We start from the raw sequence: 16,451 nt of genomic DNA, 5'->3' as shown, positions 1-16,451 counted from the left end.
TGAGTGTGCTGCAGCGACAGAGTGATTATTGTGTGTGTGTTTTTAACATCTGCTCACCGTAAACTGTCGTCAGAGCTGCTAAAAATGGCAGCGGCGGGCGACGGAGGTTGGAACAAATAGGCACGGCAGGAGATGTGTAAAAAGAAAAGCACTAGATCAGATGAACGAAAAGCACCCTTTACTCAAATAATGGAAGATGATGATATCGCAAGTACGCCGCAGTACCTTGTACAACACTGTACTACTCGGAATCAAAACATATGAATATGCCTCTAAATTTGCACAAAGGAAATATCTTTTGCAGGGTAATAATGATAACGGTGACCTTGCACAGTCCACAGAGTAAAGGAGAACAATCCAATATGCTGGATCATGTGCGGTAGGTGCTATTAGGAATACAATTGGTGGCTGGTCAGTCACAATAAACAGCACTTTGCATTATAGGAAGAATTGGGCAAACAGAGTGAAAAAAAAGAAAGTCCACGTCATGCTCACACAAGCACATACTTCACGTGTGCTACCGTTCACGCGATAGACTTCCTCTAATCAAAGCAGTTACCGTATTTTCCGGCCTATAAGGCGCACCGGACTATAAGGCGCACCTTCAATGAATTGCCCAATTTAAAACTTTATCCTTATATAAGGCGCACCGGACTATAAGGCGCACCATTAATGCATCATGTCAATTCAAATCATTCTCCATTTTATCTTTTTTATTTCAACTTCAGACGGAACAAATTACTTTATAATCATAAAATAATGATCCATAGTCTTTTTGAGTCATGATTCATAGTCTTCAGCGGGCCACTTATGATTGATTTCATGACACAATGCTTTGGGCCAGTTTAAATTTAGGAATTTGGTCCATATATAAGGCGCACCGGACTATAAGGCGCACTGTTGGTTTTTGAGAAAATTTTAGGTTTTTAGGTGCGCCTTATAGGGCTGAAAATACGGTACTTCTCTCGCGAGTTCGTCCAAAACAAACGCAAAAGCTAGGAATAAAATGACACATTCAAAACAATAGTCCAGTCAGCAACTCCATAGGAATACAAACTTTACTATTAGAAATCGAAATAATCCACACAGTAAAAAAAAAACATCACGCGCGTGAACACTGTCCACTTTTCCAATACTCATGACCAAGCTTCTTATCAGGTATTCATACTAACTAGCATCTTGCACTATAGATACAAAAAAACAAATGAATACTATAATCTATATTGACATATTTGCGCAGTGCACGATTCCTGTGATTCCTGCCATCTCTGCTCTCGTGTGTTATTCATTATAATCGTTCAGAATAGAAATAAACTACACCGTCAAGAAAATCTTAATGACATATTCCTGCTTTCTTTGATTGGTGGTAACAATTCATGATCACTGGCCCTTCGCAGAGCCAAAATGATCAGAACAAATTGAAATAAAACACAGTTTAAAAAAAAACAGACTGCCTGTGTAGTCAAACTTGTGGTCGTGGGTGTCAGCCCAGCTTGTGTCACTGCATTGTCGTGAAAACAGAAGCTGGCGTTCTTTTGCAGGTGACACACTCATTAATCACATCTGCCGGCGGTGTTGTGCGCTGCAAAGCTGCCACACACAGTTTCTCTTTGCATATTTTAACGTCTCAAACCCAGTTGTTAGCTGTAATTATTTGCTGGGGCTGCTATATAAATCAACACACACACACACACATGCAACACCATCAGTAGTTATATGGCTCTGTAATTAGTTACACTTGAATGATTCACTTGGCAATGTTGCAGTATTGAACTCTTTGAGCTGCTAGTCAGCGCTGTTGATTATTTCACGATAAAAAGGCGATAATTGACAATACTGAACTAATATTACATTTAATGGACTGCTCAAACTATTACAGGTTCTATGTAGCAGTGAAGCAAGTAGCTTTGGACAGCAATACTGACGTATATGTAAATATAGCGTCCTGAAAAACAACAACGGTTAAAGCCACCGTAGCAATAAATACTTTGAAGTTGTGTCCAATACTTCATATTGTTAAATACATTTAACAAAGTGGGCATTTGTGGGAGTGCAGTGCCCCCTGTCTTTCAGCCCACCTTCGGTTACCTCAGCACCCTCGGGGACCTCCATGAGCGGAAGCATTTATTCATAGTCTACTCCAAACTTTTTGCAAAAGGCCGCCAGATTTGGTTAGATGAAACTGTATGGTAAATTGTAAATATGTAACCATAAGTAGTATGTGCAGCACACTTTATAGATAGACACTGCTTTCGTCAGACAGGTGGGCCTATGGCAACTGTTTTATCCGAAGCGTTGATGTCAATGTTGTGTTGTAATCTCGACAGCATGCCAGGAGCAACACGTTGAAGTTTTAATTAAAGTCATTAAATGTAGAAAATGAATGGAGGCCTGGCATTGATTTGAGTTTCTTTGCCGCCGCCGCCATCAGTCAGCGTAGATGAGCTCCACGCATCTTATCTGCTCCGTCAGTCAGCGGCAGCTTAATTGCACCAGCGTGAGGACGCGAGCGAAACGCTGTTTATTCTCCGCTGACTTCCATTGCTTTAAAGCTGCCCAATCATTTCCCGCTCTAGCAGACACATTGTGGGATAAAAACGCAGTAATAAAGCTGGAAGATCCACTTAGCATTACTTTGATCTTATTACGGCTTATGGCTGGCTCGTGCCTCTGTTTGTTGTCAGATGCTTCTCACGCCTCGGAATACGCGTTGAGGCGCCCGGTGGCGTGCAAGACGTACGGGCCACCGACCTTGGTCCTGCGTGCTCAAATAGCTGTGCTTAATGCTAACGGTGCAAAATGGCTCAGATGGGCTAACATAAAGCAACGGAGCTATAAACACAAAAGGCGCGCTAACGCATGTAGGCTGACATAATGCATTTGGAAATGATTCATAATACTGCAGCTTACTGACTTTGGGGGGAGCACGTACAAACGGACAAACTACTCGTGCATTTTTGTCATGTTGGATGATGAACGCCATGGCAGCATGGGGAGAAGAGACAAAGCTGAGATTGGAAGCAAGCCTTAGAAGCTCACCATGTTGCCTGCTGGTTGAAATGAGAGGACCTATCCTTTCAAGCAAAAAATGGGTCTATGATGTAATGCTTGAGCTGTCCTCCCCCTCTTGATGTACGTAGTTTCCCGTGTGGTCTCTCCTTCAATGGGAACAATAGCTAGGATGTAGTGTGTAACAATTTCAACAATCACAAATGCAACACGTGTGCACACACAGACACACACACACAGATATGAGGCCCAAAAGGCAGCCCAGCCAGTCCTAAAAAGGCTTGGGCAACGTGTGATTTCCAGCCGGATTGGAATGACAGCGTGATCAGCAAAGCGTGTCGCCTAAATCCCCAGATGAATGCTCAGGGGGAGCGACCATTTCCATAAAGTGATGGAATTTCCCCCTCGAGCGTGTTTTTGTACCTCCAAATCCTGTGCAATCCTGCAAGACAGCTGCAGACAAGGGAACAGAGATTTTTTTTTTTTTACTCCATGCGACGGACCGTAGCAGGAAAGACGAAAGCAGCGAGGAACAGACGAGCATCGCGCAGGCCAGCAGGAGCGATACACAGAATTCGTTGGGGAAAAGAAAAAAAAAGAAAAAAACAATTTGTGAGGGAATAGCGTGTGTAATTTGCCGCCTAATTAACGGTGTGGCATATGGCTGACTTGGCAGCGAGTTGGTATGCAATTACAAAGTTGTTGGACATGCAGAGAAAATGAGGAATTGAAAAACAAAGGCTTACTCTTAATACTCTTATTTGCAGGTCCATCCATCTATCCATTTTCTATATTGCTTATTGTAGATGGGATTTTGGAACTGGGGGGCATGGGGACCACGTTTCTCTCTCATATTAAAATGAATAATAAATCAATAAAATATCAATTAAAAAATAATAATAATACTTCTTGCATGGAGGGTCCCTGGAGCTCATTCCAGCTGACTTTGGGCAAAAGGCAGATGACTCCCGACAGACATTCATAGCATCATTGTAAGAAGGATGAAGCAGACAAAAGAGGAATGACGCATTCTTGACTAACTTGGAGTGTTTCCTCTGGTTTGTGAGCTCCGTTTCCATCAAGAAGTTATATTTCAGGCTACTAAACATGTCACTGTATGTATGTCATCTCTTGTTTGTCCCAAAACTCCATACCCAGATCTATTAAGGCTTCCTCCTGCCTTACCTGTATATAGTAAGTCACCCAGCCAGCTCCTCTCCTTTTGGATTTGCTTGTCTAACATGAAAGGAGTGCTGTCCTTGAAGAGAACCTATTTTCTTTTTAATTCCAGGGACCTTAGCGTCACGGCAAACGTCCTCCTGCTGCAACGGCAACCGCATGCACAATGAATGGTGCGCTGCTAAGTGCAGTGTGAAAAGGAGAGCGGGCTTTTGAGTGACATTTCCGTACAAACTCAAAATGCACTTTCACTGTAGTTTGGCTGTTATTTTGGATCTCTACCATTACACTGGGGACTTTGGATTCTTTGGAACAGCTTTTGGTGTGATACACCACGTCAACAATATCATCATTTATGCATCAATCCGAGCTTGTCTCTTAGTCAAGTGTCTTGTCGTGAAAAAAGAATATTCAATTTCATAATTTCAAAAAACATAGCATTGCTTGCATGGTTATATCATGGTTCATTTTTGGTGGTTTTGTTGTATGGTGGATTTTGAAACCACAGTCGCAGATGCACAACACGAAAAGCGCATTCACGCCGAAGCTTGTGTTAGCCTCAACACTTGCGCACACAGATGTCCTAACATCAAATGCTACAATATTAACATTCATACTATTTTTCTGTTCAAATACATTTATAATGAGTTAGCGTTAATACATTTATGTATTCTTTTTAATATTTTAAAATCCGTTGGACAATATTATTTATAGAGGTCTTGGATCTCACTCCATTGCATTGATGGACTGCGACACTACAAACACAAATGTAAGACATAACAGGGCGAGAAATATTTCTGGTTGAAAAAATAGGCAAATTCAAAAGCCATGTGACTTGCCGCCTCCCATTGCATTTGGGACTGCACTGGATGTAAGTAGGCAGCTCGGAGGAAGGTGTTATAGGGTCGGCGCGCCGGCACTCCCCCGGTGAACTGGCTTGATGCGGTGCTACTTCCAAGCTGGCTGGGCAGAAAAGCCGGCGCATTTAGCTCCACGAGCAAATATTAGGCTCAGACCAGTTGGAAGGACAAACCCCTGGGGGGAGTGAGGAGGCAGAGGTCTTTTTTTCTTTTTTTTTTTTTTTGGTGTTGCTGGAGACACACTTGGCAAGCTCCTCTTTCTGATCACTCCCCCCCCATATTCCTTTTCTTTTTAAATCTCCCTTCCTCCGTTTGAGTCACACACTGACTGACCCCTGAGCATGGTCCACGCCACCGGACACACGGTACAACACAGCATGGATCAGAAAGCTGTCCCAATGCATCATTGCAAGAGGTGCAGAGGGTGGGGGCAACATGACAGACCTCATGTTGTAACACTGAAGCTGCGTTCAAAACATGAGCAATGCCCGCACTGTACTGGGCTGTGTATTTCCTTTGAGCTTTCCATTCTCGACTGGAAAAGTGACTATGTTTTCTTACGCTGTCAAGTTTTAATGACGGAACTGATTTAATTACCGTAATTTTCGGACTACAAGTCGCACCAGCCATAAAATGCCCAAAAAAGTGAAAAAAAACCCATATGTATGCCCCCCCCACCCAAACTATGAAAAGAACCGCAACTTATAGTCCGAACATTACGGTAGGTCATTCCTACTTCTTATTTCTAACAATACAGTTAATGGCTGGTCTCAGAATGGATTGATCCGTGACAAACTTGATTATTCATAGCAGCTGTTAAAAAATAAATAATAAAAATGTCCAGGACGCAGTGTGGATCTATATGTCCATTTTTAAACCTCGTTTTTATTCTCTGGCTTTTAATAATAATAATAAATGATATTTATAACGCACTTTAGCTTTTGACTGTTATTGTTCTGCTACTGTATCTTAATTGTGTCGCAATTGACGTTTTTTGCTGACTTTGCGTGGAAGCCATTTGTTACAGCTGCAGCTGTTGTACAATACGCTATATTAATAAAGTTGACACAAAATACCTCAGTTATAAATAGTCATAGTTATGTCTATTTTATTCTTATGGATTCTGTATGACTGCGGAAGAATTCAATGCGCCTCGCTGAGGAACTCAAAGCGTGCCCAGTGGGTGTTTGACATGGGTGTGTAGCGAGACGTTCAATATTCAATGGATTGGAGGTTTTGAATGTCTATTTGCACACACAACTGCAGCACACAACTGCAGCACAACCCTCAGGCCAGGCGATCTCATTGCAAACACTCTTAAAAAGGCTTGGCAAATTGATTTCATAAGCTATTCAGGGTTAACCTCAAGGTCAACGAAGTGAATCCAATACCTGAGTGTCGCAGAAAATAAAGTACGCTTGCCAGCTCATATTAACCCTATTCAACTTTGGACTGATTGACAAGTGTGCAAGGTGGAATCTATTCAGCGTTATTGATCCTTTTCCAGCAAACAGTCAGGCAGTATTTGCTATTCCTGTTTCTCCCAATCAACAAGGTTGTACTACATTGATAACAACAGGGTGACTCAAAAGACACAGCAGTATCAGTCGGCCTTTTTTCTTGCTATGGAAGTTGCGCTTTCAAATAAAGTTCAATTATCAAAATAATGAGGACAATTAAAAAGCAGCAGCGATATTGGCCCTTCATTACCAAAGATTGTAAAGAAAAGCATCAGCATCTTTCCTCCATCGGCGGCACGGAGGAAGGGCTCGGCCCGAGGCGTCGCCGCGTGTCATCTCCCTGTCGTCTCTGCAGCAAAGTGGTGCGACGCCGTTTCGATGAGATGTAAACTAAAGGGTCCTTTTCTTTTTGCCTTGCGGCCACAGCCAACCTCAAACTTCACAAACACTTTCCCTGACACCGCTGCGCGTGAATTTGACGCGTCACGAGCATGCTGCTGTCCTTTCATTGTATTCAGACCAGGCCTAGAAACAACCAGTTCTCCACAAAAGTATGGAGAGATGTTTTGATAGCATCAAAGCATGCAGGAGTCAGCTCTAGCTGGCATATCTTTCCCGCGTTTGATTTTGTTTTTTACACTCGTACTCGTGTACAAATTGAGAGTGCTTTTGCCACCTTCGGCATTAGGTCGAGACTTGTAATGAGTGAGCGTGCGAATCGCTAATAACAAAAAGAGGTCGAGATCAAACCACACCAGGCTTTTACGCCCCCGACAACAACATTCCAGCAAGCTGTTTGGCGCCAGCTTGTTATCCCAAAATAACAAAGTGGATTAAATAAAAGAAATAGAAATAGCACACTCGCTCAGAACTAGGCAGACCCAAATGATCTCGACTTACTTTTCTGTCTTTTACAAGACAGAAAATGTGTTAGCGCACATTTACAAAGCATCAATTGAAAATAAAGACAGATTGTGAAACGGAAGCACAATTATAGAGCGTCTATCATAAAAACCTCCGGCCGGGTCATAAAGCAGGAACTAATTGTGCTTTTTGTACTCTTCATATCACATCATTGAGCTAAAGCTTGTAAAGTTGTCTTACGGTATGAACACAAATCACGTGAATGGAGCACTGTTTGCTTCCTGCATCGCCCCACTTGCAGTAGTGACTAACTGAACCACCAGCTGTTATTTGCCTCCCATTTAGCGGCAAGAATTTTTTGGAAGGCCGTTTTCTGCTCCCCCGTCGACTTGCGAGCAAAACATATCGAAATACAATACGAGCGCTGTACAATGGCAGTGAACTCAATCAACTCTATCCATAACAAGTAGCAGTTGGACATCAAAAACAATTCTTCCAAAAAACGGCACTTAAGCTATTTTGGTCTACATGTTTGTATTTGGAAACTCCTGTCAAAGTTCAATTGTATAAATAGAAGTAGGAAAAAACAACTTTATATTGTCCTGATTTATAATGTTGCTTTTAAAGATGTGCTTGTCAGGTGGATGTGGAGTTTAGCCTTTGTTTTGACACTTGCCCGATATCCAGCAAGCTGTACGACTGTTTGCACTTTTTCTTCGAATTGTGGCTGAGAGTTTTCATAAAGGCAATGACATTGGGACTTTTATATAGACTGTGTGTTGAAGTGTAATTGGATCAAACACTGGCATGATTAATTGAGGAGATGACAACCTGCTCACAGGATGGAAGAAAATGTATCGTTAAATGAGTCGAGTTCTTTTTTCGTGATGAGCCACCTGCTATCGGTGCCTCATCTGTCTGGCGGAATGGTTTCTCTAATAAGCCTCCTCCGTCAGGCCACCTGAACACAACCACGTTCTTTCAACATGGATTCAATTTTGTTTGGACTCAAATTAAAAATATACATGACAGTTTTGATTTCCCAATCTTTGCCTTTTGTCAAGGAGTAATAACCATAACGTAGAAATGAATCAAACCCTCAAATAAATACACAACATATAAGGGTGAAGTCATATCTGCCCGAAATGAACAGCATCGGGCTTTACGGAAATATTTATTTTATTTTTTTATTATTTTTATGGCACACAAACCGAATACATCGACATGGCAACACACAGACGCTAAAATCTGATTGGACAAATCAAAACTAAGTAACATGGATGAATGCAGGACGGCCAAGGCGATCAAGTACCCACAACTTGTGTCATGGAAGCACTGACTCGAAATGAGAGGGCCCTAATACATGTTCCATTATTGAAGAAATGCATCGCAAGTCGAACGTCCAAAGACCTACAACTCTCCAAATGTCTAACTTGTAACCCGAGGAATGCGGTGGTCATGTTCCAGATTGTGTGATCCCAACTCCCTGTATAAAATGCATCACCGCTCTCATCTTATTCCAATGAAGAGTCTCTGGCAGTCAGTCCAAAGGCAGTCACGGCAAAATAAAATCAAAAAATACCATCCCCTCATTTGCCAGTGCTTGCAAGGGAAGCAGGGAGTTAATCTCATGCGGGGCGGGTGGGGTAAAAAAAAACATGGACTGACTAATTTGAGTTGCAGCACTGGAACACAGTTCAAAGTCTGAGCTGTGATTTGATTCTCACACGAGAGAGAGGAGAGAGTCCGGCAGGGCACTGGTGCTGGCAGCGTGATAAGCCACTGATTGGAGCGAGCGCCTGTGTTGAGCTTTCCGCGGGCTTCTCACTCAGAGGAGGAGGAGAGACGACTGCCGACTAAAGACGACTGAGACGGAGAACACTTGAAAACCTCCTGGGTAGCGCCGGCATAATAAAGCACCTTTGAGGACTATCACCTTCTGTTGGGTGGCAACAGAGGAGAAGTATTCAAGGGATACATATTATGCACAAACAAATTAATAACATCAAAATACCCTCATCAGAACCAGTAGATATGTTATTATAGTACCGCGCAGGAAAATTGGGCAGTATCATATCAATATGCGTAATAATGATCAATGATAATATTTGAAGAGCCAGTAAACTGCATTTGGGGTTTTTTTTTTAGACATTAAACGATTGAAGATGTTGAAAACATGTACAAAGAGTGAGAAGTGAAGTGTGGAGCAATCTTTCTTTTTTTTTTTTTTTACAATAAACAGTGTGTTGCGCAATAGTTGACCATGAGTAACAGGTCTGTTTTATTCCTTGCAGAATGAAGGAGCGGGACCTGCGGGGAATGTGCAGAAAGGTGCTGCTGCTGACCGTCTGCATGTTGTCTCTCTGGGGACAACTCAGCAGTGCGTCGTCACACCGGAGCCACATTGGTATGAAATGGGATGACTTCTACAAAAACATGCTAAGGCCTTGGTTCACATGTCGCAAGGGTTATTTTGATCTCATGATCAAAGATGGTTCATAAGACAAAGACAGTGAAAAGCGTCAATGGAATTAGAAATGAATACTCATATACAGAAGACAAACTCAGACTCAGAAACTCAAACTCAAACTCAAGACAGCAGGAAAAATGGACAGAGAGGGCTTGCCGAACATTTCGGGGGTTTGTGCGCTCACCTCAAAGTTGAGCAGTCCAAAGTTTTGTGCACCACTACAGTAGCCTAATGGTGACCATGCATCATTCATTGTGTGTGTGTTGTTATGCATCTGTGTGTGTGGCCAAGGAAGGACAAGGCTTTTCAAAGTGATTTCCTTTAATGGATGGATGGCCTGGTCCTAGGGCGGGAGGGCACAAAGTGTGACTACACATTGAAATAATGAGCCTCATTTGCGCCACGCGACAATCGTAGCCGGCCGCTCGCTGAAAGCTCCGCCAAAGCAAGTAGTCGGATCAAACTGGAGAGGTTGCACCTGAAGGGAACATGTCACTGGCCAGTGATTTCCGAAGCTGAAATGATTTTCTGACCACATTTGCCAAAGTCGCATCTGAGGTTGGGTTAGGGTTAGAATTAAGGTTGCGGCCCCTCCCTTTTTTGTTTCAGTCAGTGAAAATTGACCATCACGGCCGGCTGATCCCTTAAATGTTCTCTCTGATTGGCGGGCGGATCTGAAACCTAAGTCTCACGAGGAACAAAACCTAGCTGTACAGCATATTCAATTTGTGCCTTTATCTTACACTCACATTGACATTTATCTAATAAATGTCATCTTTTCCCAGTTTGAAAGAGGTCTTCAATGCTTTGGCTTTCTATTTCTGCTTCAGTGAGTCCTATCCCAATCGTGCCCCTTGAAAGTGCCAAAAGGTTTCAGTTGCACTAAGGCGTTTAAATCCTACCTTCAATTCATGCATATTTTTGACTGACAATGTTCCTGTAAATCCAAACACATTGGCTCAATCATTTAAGTCGCCGCCTGTGCATTCGTGCCACTGCTTGGCTTATTAGTAGCAAGCGCAGCCCTAAGCGCTAATCACGCCCGCCTCTGCAGAGGTCAAGTCAAGGTGGGCCGTATAAACAAACCTCTTTAGCCCCCTCTCTGTTTACCTTCGCCAAAGCGGTTGAACTTTTCACCACGACCGACCACGACCGGAGCACGCGGCGCTCTCGCATCAGCGCCTTATTAAGAAGCCCCCCCCCCCCTTCTCCTTACCCCACATCCCCAGAGCACCATCTACATTCATTAGCTAGTCATGAAAGAGGGGCGAGGGAAGAAAGCAGGCGAGAGCCAAAATGGTCTGCAGAGGAAGCCAGCAAAGCGTGCTACCTTTTGGCTGTACCATCTTGTCTCTTTTGACTTGGCTTGATGATGTGACCATGCACAGGGTCAAAATGGAGTCGCCGCTATTAATAAACAGTCATCAGCTTTGGAAGTTGACTACCCACCTACTACTATTGGGTTCGCCATATGCATGTAGACTTTTAGCGCTGCACGTGTGTGTGTGTGGGGGGGATGGTGTGTTTAATTTACTCAAATTTATTTTGCCAAGTCGTCGCACAAAATGAAATCATCTGGAACGAGGTGCATTTTTTAAAGTCGATTTTAAATAAAAGTGTGTGGATCAGATACTTTTATTTAATTCAATTGAGTAAATGGAGTAAATTCAACAAAAAAAAGGTCAGTCAGTGTATAGTTTACATACATTGTTTTGGGTGTTCTCTTTTGACCAACTGTTCTTTGATTTTTTTTTTTCTCCTTGAACAACAATTCTGCGTGTGTGTATGTGGGCCAAAATAAACCCAGCATTCAAGCTTGTTTTGACTGAGAGGGCAAAAAAGTGAAATGTTGACAGGAGGAAAACATTTTCCTGCCGAGGACGTGTGATGCATTGAGAGGCGGGGGAAAAAACTGAAAAGCAAGAACGTATGCAGCGGAGCTGTTTGCGGGTCATAAATTGTGTTACACTTTTAAACACAAGTCATTATGCAGTGCAGATTTTGGATGCTCCTGCAAACTGTGATCAAAATGACTTGTCACGTTGGTCTTGAAGTGTGCACACACACACACGTACACGGGCCAGGCGGCCTTATTAATAGCATGCAACTGTGCATAAGCTCTCATTTGAAATTCAGTGCAATATTTCCATATTTGCTTATGGTGTAGGCTTTGTGAAAGTGTGTGATGCACCCTAATGACTTTGTGCTACATGGGGCTTTTGTCTCCTGTTTTTTTTTGTCTTTCATATGCAAATGTAATTCAGCTGTTTTTCCTCTCTTACTCATTTTAAAGTGTTAACGCATGAAAAGAAATATCCTCCAGAGTCCAAATTAATGACAGCATCCGACATTTCATGCTTGATCTTGTTTAAAAGCAAGTACCAGTAGTCGAGTCACTGAGTTCTTAAAGGCTTCCGGTTATTTTAGGAATTTGATGTTGTGCAATTGGGGACAGTTATGTTTTGCGAAAAAAAAAAAACACATCAACTTATACGTACGTATATAGAAATGACCAAGTAGAATCCTGATCCAGTGTCGTCAGAACTTGGTTTGTTAAAATAAAGTAATGGCTCCCCCTTTCAAAAGGAGTGCAAAAGAGATCTGCATGCACAAGCAGTTTTTGAACGGATGGATATTGGTTGGACAAAGTTTAAGCATTGCATTTGATCCCAAATAACTTTTGCCCAGCCCATGGGCACGTGGATGATTGCGTAGATAGGGTGGCGGCTCCAGCATCAACGATGACAGACAGAGATTGAGACAGAGATGTGGAGCTTGCTCAAGATGCACTGTGGAGGTTGACAGAGGCGATTGGGTCCCCCGTCTGGCTGTGGCAGCTTGCTAGATTAGAAAACCGTCAAATGTCCGGGGCGATCGGCGTGTGAATGGCAACTCTATAGATGAGTGCAGAGTGGCCTTGGATGATTTCTGGGCGCGCTTGTGAAACCAAGTAAGAGGAGACAAAGCAGACGTGGGGAGAATCCCGATGGCTCTTTCCGCACGCTTACTTTAAATCGACATCATTCTTAAACTACAACAAAGCTAAGTTTGTCATTTTCTATTCGTTTGAAAAATAGGATGTTTGCACATGAAACGAAGGTAGCATAAAAAAATGACAAATTCGAAAAAAATTCTTAAAATGGTCAATATCATTATTAATCAAATGATATGAATGGGACCAAAATCAATGAAAGAAGTGAGAAATCCAAACGTGTTTACCAAGCGAGGCACTCCGTCTTAAACAGGTTAAATTGTTGTCTTGGTCACAGATAGCTTCCAATTGTACTTTCAAATCTTTTTAATCCAATAAATTCCCAATAAAGGGATTCAAGAATGATGCTTGCATTGTTCCTGTCACAATTGCAAAGCACAACTTGATGCAATAAAGTAGTCTGTTTAGTCTGCATGCCTTGCTTGTGCTTTCAGGCAAGCGCAATGGTACTTACTGTATTCTTCTTCTTTTTCATTGTGTCGGGTGGGTGGGATGCAAACGGTGTTTGCGAGCGTACCCGCGGGCAAGCGCTATGGCAGCGCCGAGTCTCTAATCGCAACTCGTATGTAAACCCATTAGCCCTGGAGACTTTATGAGTGACTTCCAGCTATTCTGGAACAGGCTGGAATAAGGTGGGGGGGGGGGGGGGGGGGGGTCCGAGAGGGGATTTTGATATACTAGGAGAGGGGATGATAGCCATTCTGCCTAATGAATGCAATCAGTGGAGAGGTGCTAACAGCATGGCAGTAATTGGGTCTTACACACTAAAAGCCTTCCTTTATCTTCCAATTAGAGAAGCCTCTTTTAAAGTTAGTCAATTGTAGTGCTGTTAATGGGCCATGCTTGGTTGGAGCTGAGCACCAGGAGGAGATTCAAGGCTGGCCTCTTTTTCAAAACGGTCACTATAGCTTCATTCCTCTGCATTGCAATACTGAAAGGTAAAAAGATGGGAACTGATTCATTTCGGGGGATGGATGGTGGGTGATTCACTGCCTACCTAAAGGCTCTGGCAAACCTGATGCTAACTTAAAAGAATGACTCGCTTCCTGAGATATTTAAAAAAAGTCTACCACTACCAAAACACATCCTAATTATTTTAGAATATGCATTTGCGTTGGTATATGTGCATTGGTTGGGAAAGACTGGCGCAGTATAAGCTCATTTTTAGTCAGTCAGCCAACCAATCAATATGGTCCCAACTCCATGTCCAATTGCAAGCCGCCTCAGGACACCATTAAAAGCCAATGCGACTTGTCCCTTTTTAACAGGGCATCTTTGGCAAAGAAAGGACATTGACAAACCTTGGATAAAAACAAGGAAAAAGGTACTCCGGCAGTTCCACCTATTACATTTTATCTGGCGCTCCATTCTCATAAAGTCGATGCTCCGCCTTGGTCGTTGACTTTATGGTCCAAGTGTGGACAAGTTGCCCCTGCACTTCATTCCAGAGGAAGTCACGGAGCGCAGCGGCAAAAAGATAGAGGCCAGCGTTTCACAGGGTGTGCTTTTATTTCACTTAGTTAGGGAAACGACTTGATGCAGAGTTGCTCCTCATAGAAGTCTGGTCGGGATCTAACCAAAGACAAAGAATGTGATGAACATATGATTTGTAAAAGTGTCGCAGTAAGTATGAAGAGGAGAAGTATTGTTTCTTCCCAAGTATTCCCAAAATGCTCTCGGATGTGGTGAAATAATCCTAGAAATAATCACAGCCCCTGATGGGGAGTTAGAAAAGAGAAAATTTAAAATGAGTTTAAACAATCTGCAGCATGAGGGAACAGTAGTAAGCACTTCTGCCTCGCAGTTCCTACCTTCGAATCTCGTTTTAAAAATGCTGTTGAGACTTTAACTCTTCTCCCTGTGCTTGCATTGATATTTCCAAAGGTTTTGGCTTACCTAAGGCTCGGAATTGCCTATATCCATCCATCCATCCATCCATCCATCCATCCATCCATCCATCCATCCATCCATCCATCCATCCATCCATCCATCCATCCATCCATCCATCCATCCATCCATCCATCCATCCATTCATGCGAACAACAAGCAATGCAGGCTTATGAAAAATGAATGGCTCATTTCAAGAAAATCAGAATCCATTCCTTCTCAACAACACTGACTAACGAACCACCCCCAGACCATTGCGTTGTGCCGTGCCTGGCCTTTTCTCGATCAGTCAGTCAGTCAAAGGCTCAGGAGCTGAAAAATGAAGAACGTGGCAATGCAGTTGGCGTGCGGTGGCGCCATCCGTTTAGGAACAGACATGACAGATACTGTAAAGCCAGCGTGTCAAGATGAAAAGAGCGGCGGATAGAGACGCCGCCACCGCCGCCGCCGCTTCGCGGTTTGAGGCCGCCACGCGCGTGGCCCAGCCCGGCTCGGCGGCCTATCGATCGTGCTTTGAGAAGCCTTTCAAGAGCGCGCTTGTTAGTGGTGTCCTACTGGCTGGGAGCCAGAGCTCAGTTGCGCTCACCAAACATGCACAAATCACTCAACTGCCAAGGCCAATGTAAAAAGACAAAAAAATGCTTCTTACATCTTGCTGCACCAACACGCCCATCTAACGCTGGAGGAGTATGTGTCAAACATTTTGAGGATCCGCAAGTTGCAAAGGCTGCATCCCTAATTTGTTCAAGGTTCCCCTGACATCATCATTGTTGGACGAGCGCTAAATGATGCAAAATGACTTTTCATCGGCGGGCGTTGGCCTTGTTAGACCACGGTGAGGCTGGTAAGAGTAGCTCCAGTAAATCAGCAACAAGCTAACATGGCTGTGAGTGTACTTAAGCTCGCAATGGAGGAAACGAGACGGTGACAAATGCTTCGGCGGCACCCCGTCCCACGTTATTAGCGGGAGAAAATTGCATGTGACTAAAAAGGAAGAACGCAGCGAGGTGGTTCTGTGAACATCTATTACTACATTTTAAGAGCCCAGACAACACAGCCGTCCTTGTGTTAGAGTCGTTGCTCACTCGTAAGGCCGCGGGAATTAATCAGTCAGCGGCAAGCCAGATGAATGGTTCATCCAAAGCGCGTCGGCTCGGCGGGACGCGAGTGCCGACTCATCTGATTTTAAAGTCCACCTCCCTAAAGATCATCCTTAGCGGGTGAAACAAGAAAACTAATTTCAGCTCTGTCAACCAGCAGTCTGACCTATGAGGATAACCGCTTTGATGAGTCAGCAGCCGTCCTCAACTTTTCTTTTGGTCTTGCTTTCTGGTTTCAATCAGACATCCTCTTTCAAATTCTTCTATTTTTATTTTGCCCATTTTTTTAGGATTATCGTACGGTATTGTTTACAAAATCCCCTAATCTTTCTAATGTCATGGTTCTTCTCATCACTGTAGTCACAAAGAGGATTTCATCCTGCATATATCAGGAAGACTGATGTGATTGATTAATCTGCCCAGTTTATACTTTGCCTATTTGTATTTTGGAGCGCACGAAAGGAAGGCTTTCAAGTTGAAGAGGCTTTTTCACCCCCGCCAATATTCCTAAACGCTAAGTAAACGCACCCTTGCCTGTTTTTCAACTCAGCAGGTTTACAGCCTGGAAAATGTGTCTTTTCTGAATACTCTAATTCAATTCAAGTCTGACTTTCTGCATTATTTCTCAGC

General features: G+C 43.2%; 1 protein-coding gene across 1 annotated transcript in view; it reads left to right on the top strand.

Moving 5' to 3' along the window:
* Nucleotides 1–16,451, top strand: part of tafa3a (TAFA chemokine like family member 3a) — a 51,079-nt gene that overhangs the window by 20,294 nt on the left and 14,334 nt on the right. Inside the window, exon 2 of the mRNA XM_061292117.1 lies at nt 9,667–9,779. Within this exon, the coding sequence (XP_061148101.1) occupies nt 9,668–9,779 (112 nt within the window). The 5' untranslated portion in view covers nt 9,667. The remainder of the gene's footprint in view (nt 1–9,666; nt 9,780–16,451) is intronic.

The sequence above is a fragment of the Syngnathus typhle genome, linkage group LG11 (assembly GCF_033458585.1).
Source record: "Syngnathus typhle isolate RoL2023-S1 ecotype Sweden linkage group LG11, RoL_Styp_1.0, whole genome shotgun sequence".
Classification (NCBI taxonomy): domain Eukaryota; kingdom Metazoa; phylum Chordata; class Actinopteri; order Syngnathiformes; family Syngnathidae; genus Syngnathus; species Syngnathus typhle.
Note: the sequence above shows the minus strand (reverse complement) of the source record. Positions and strands in the feature narration are given on the sequence as shown.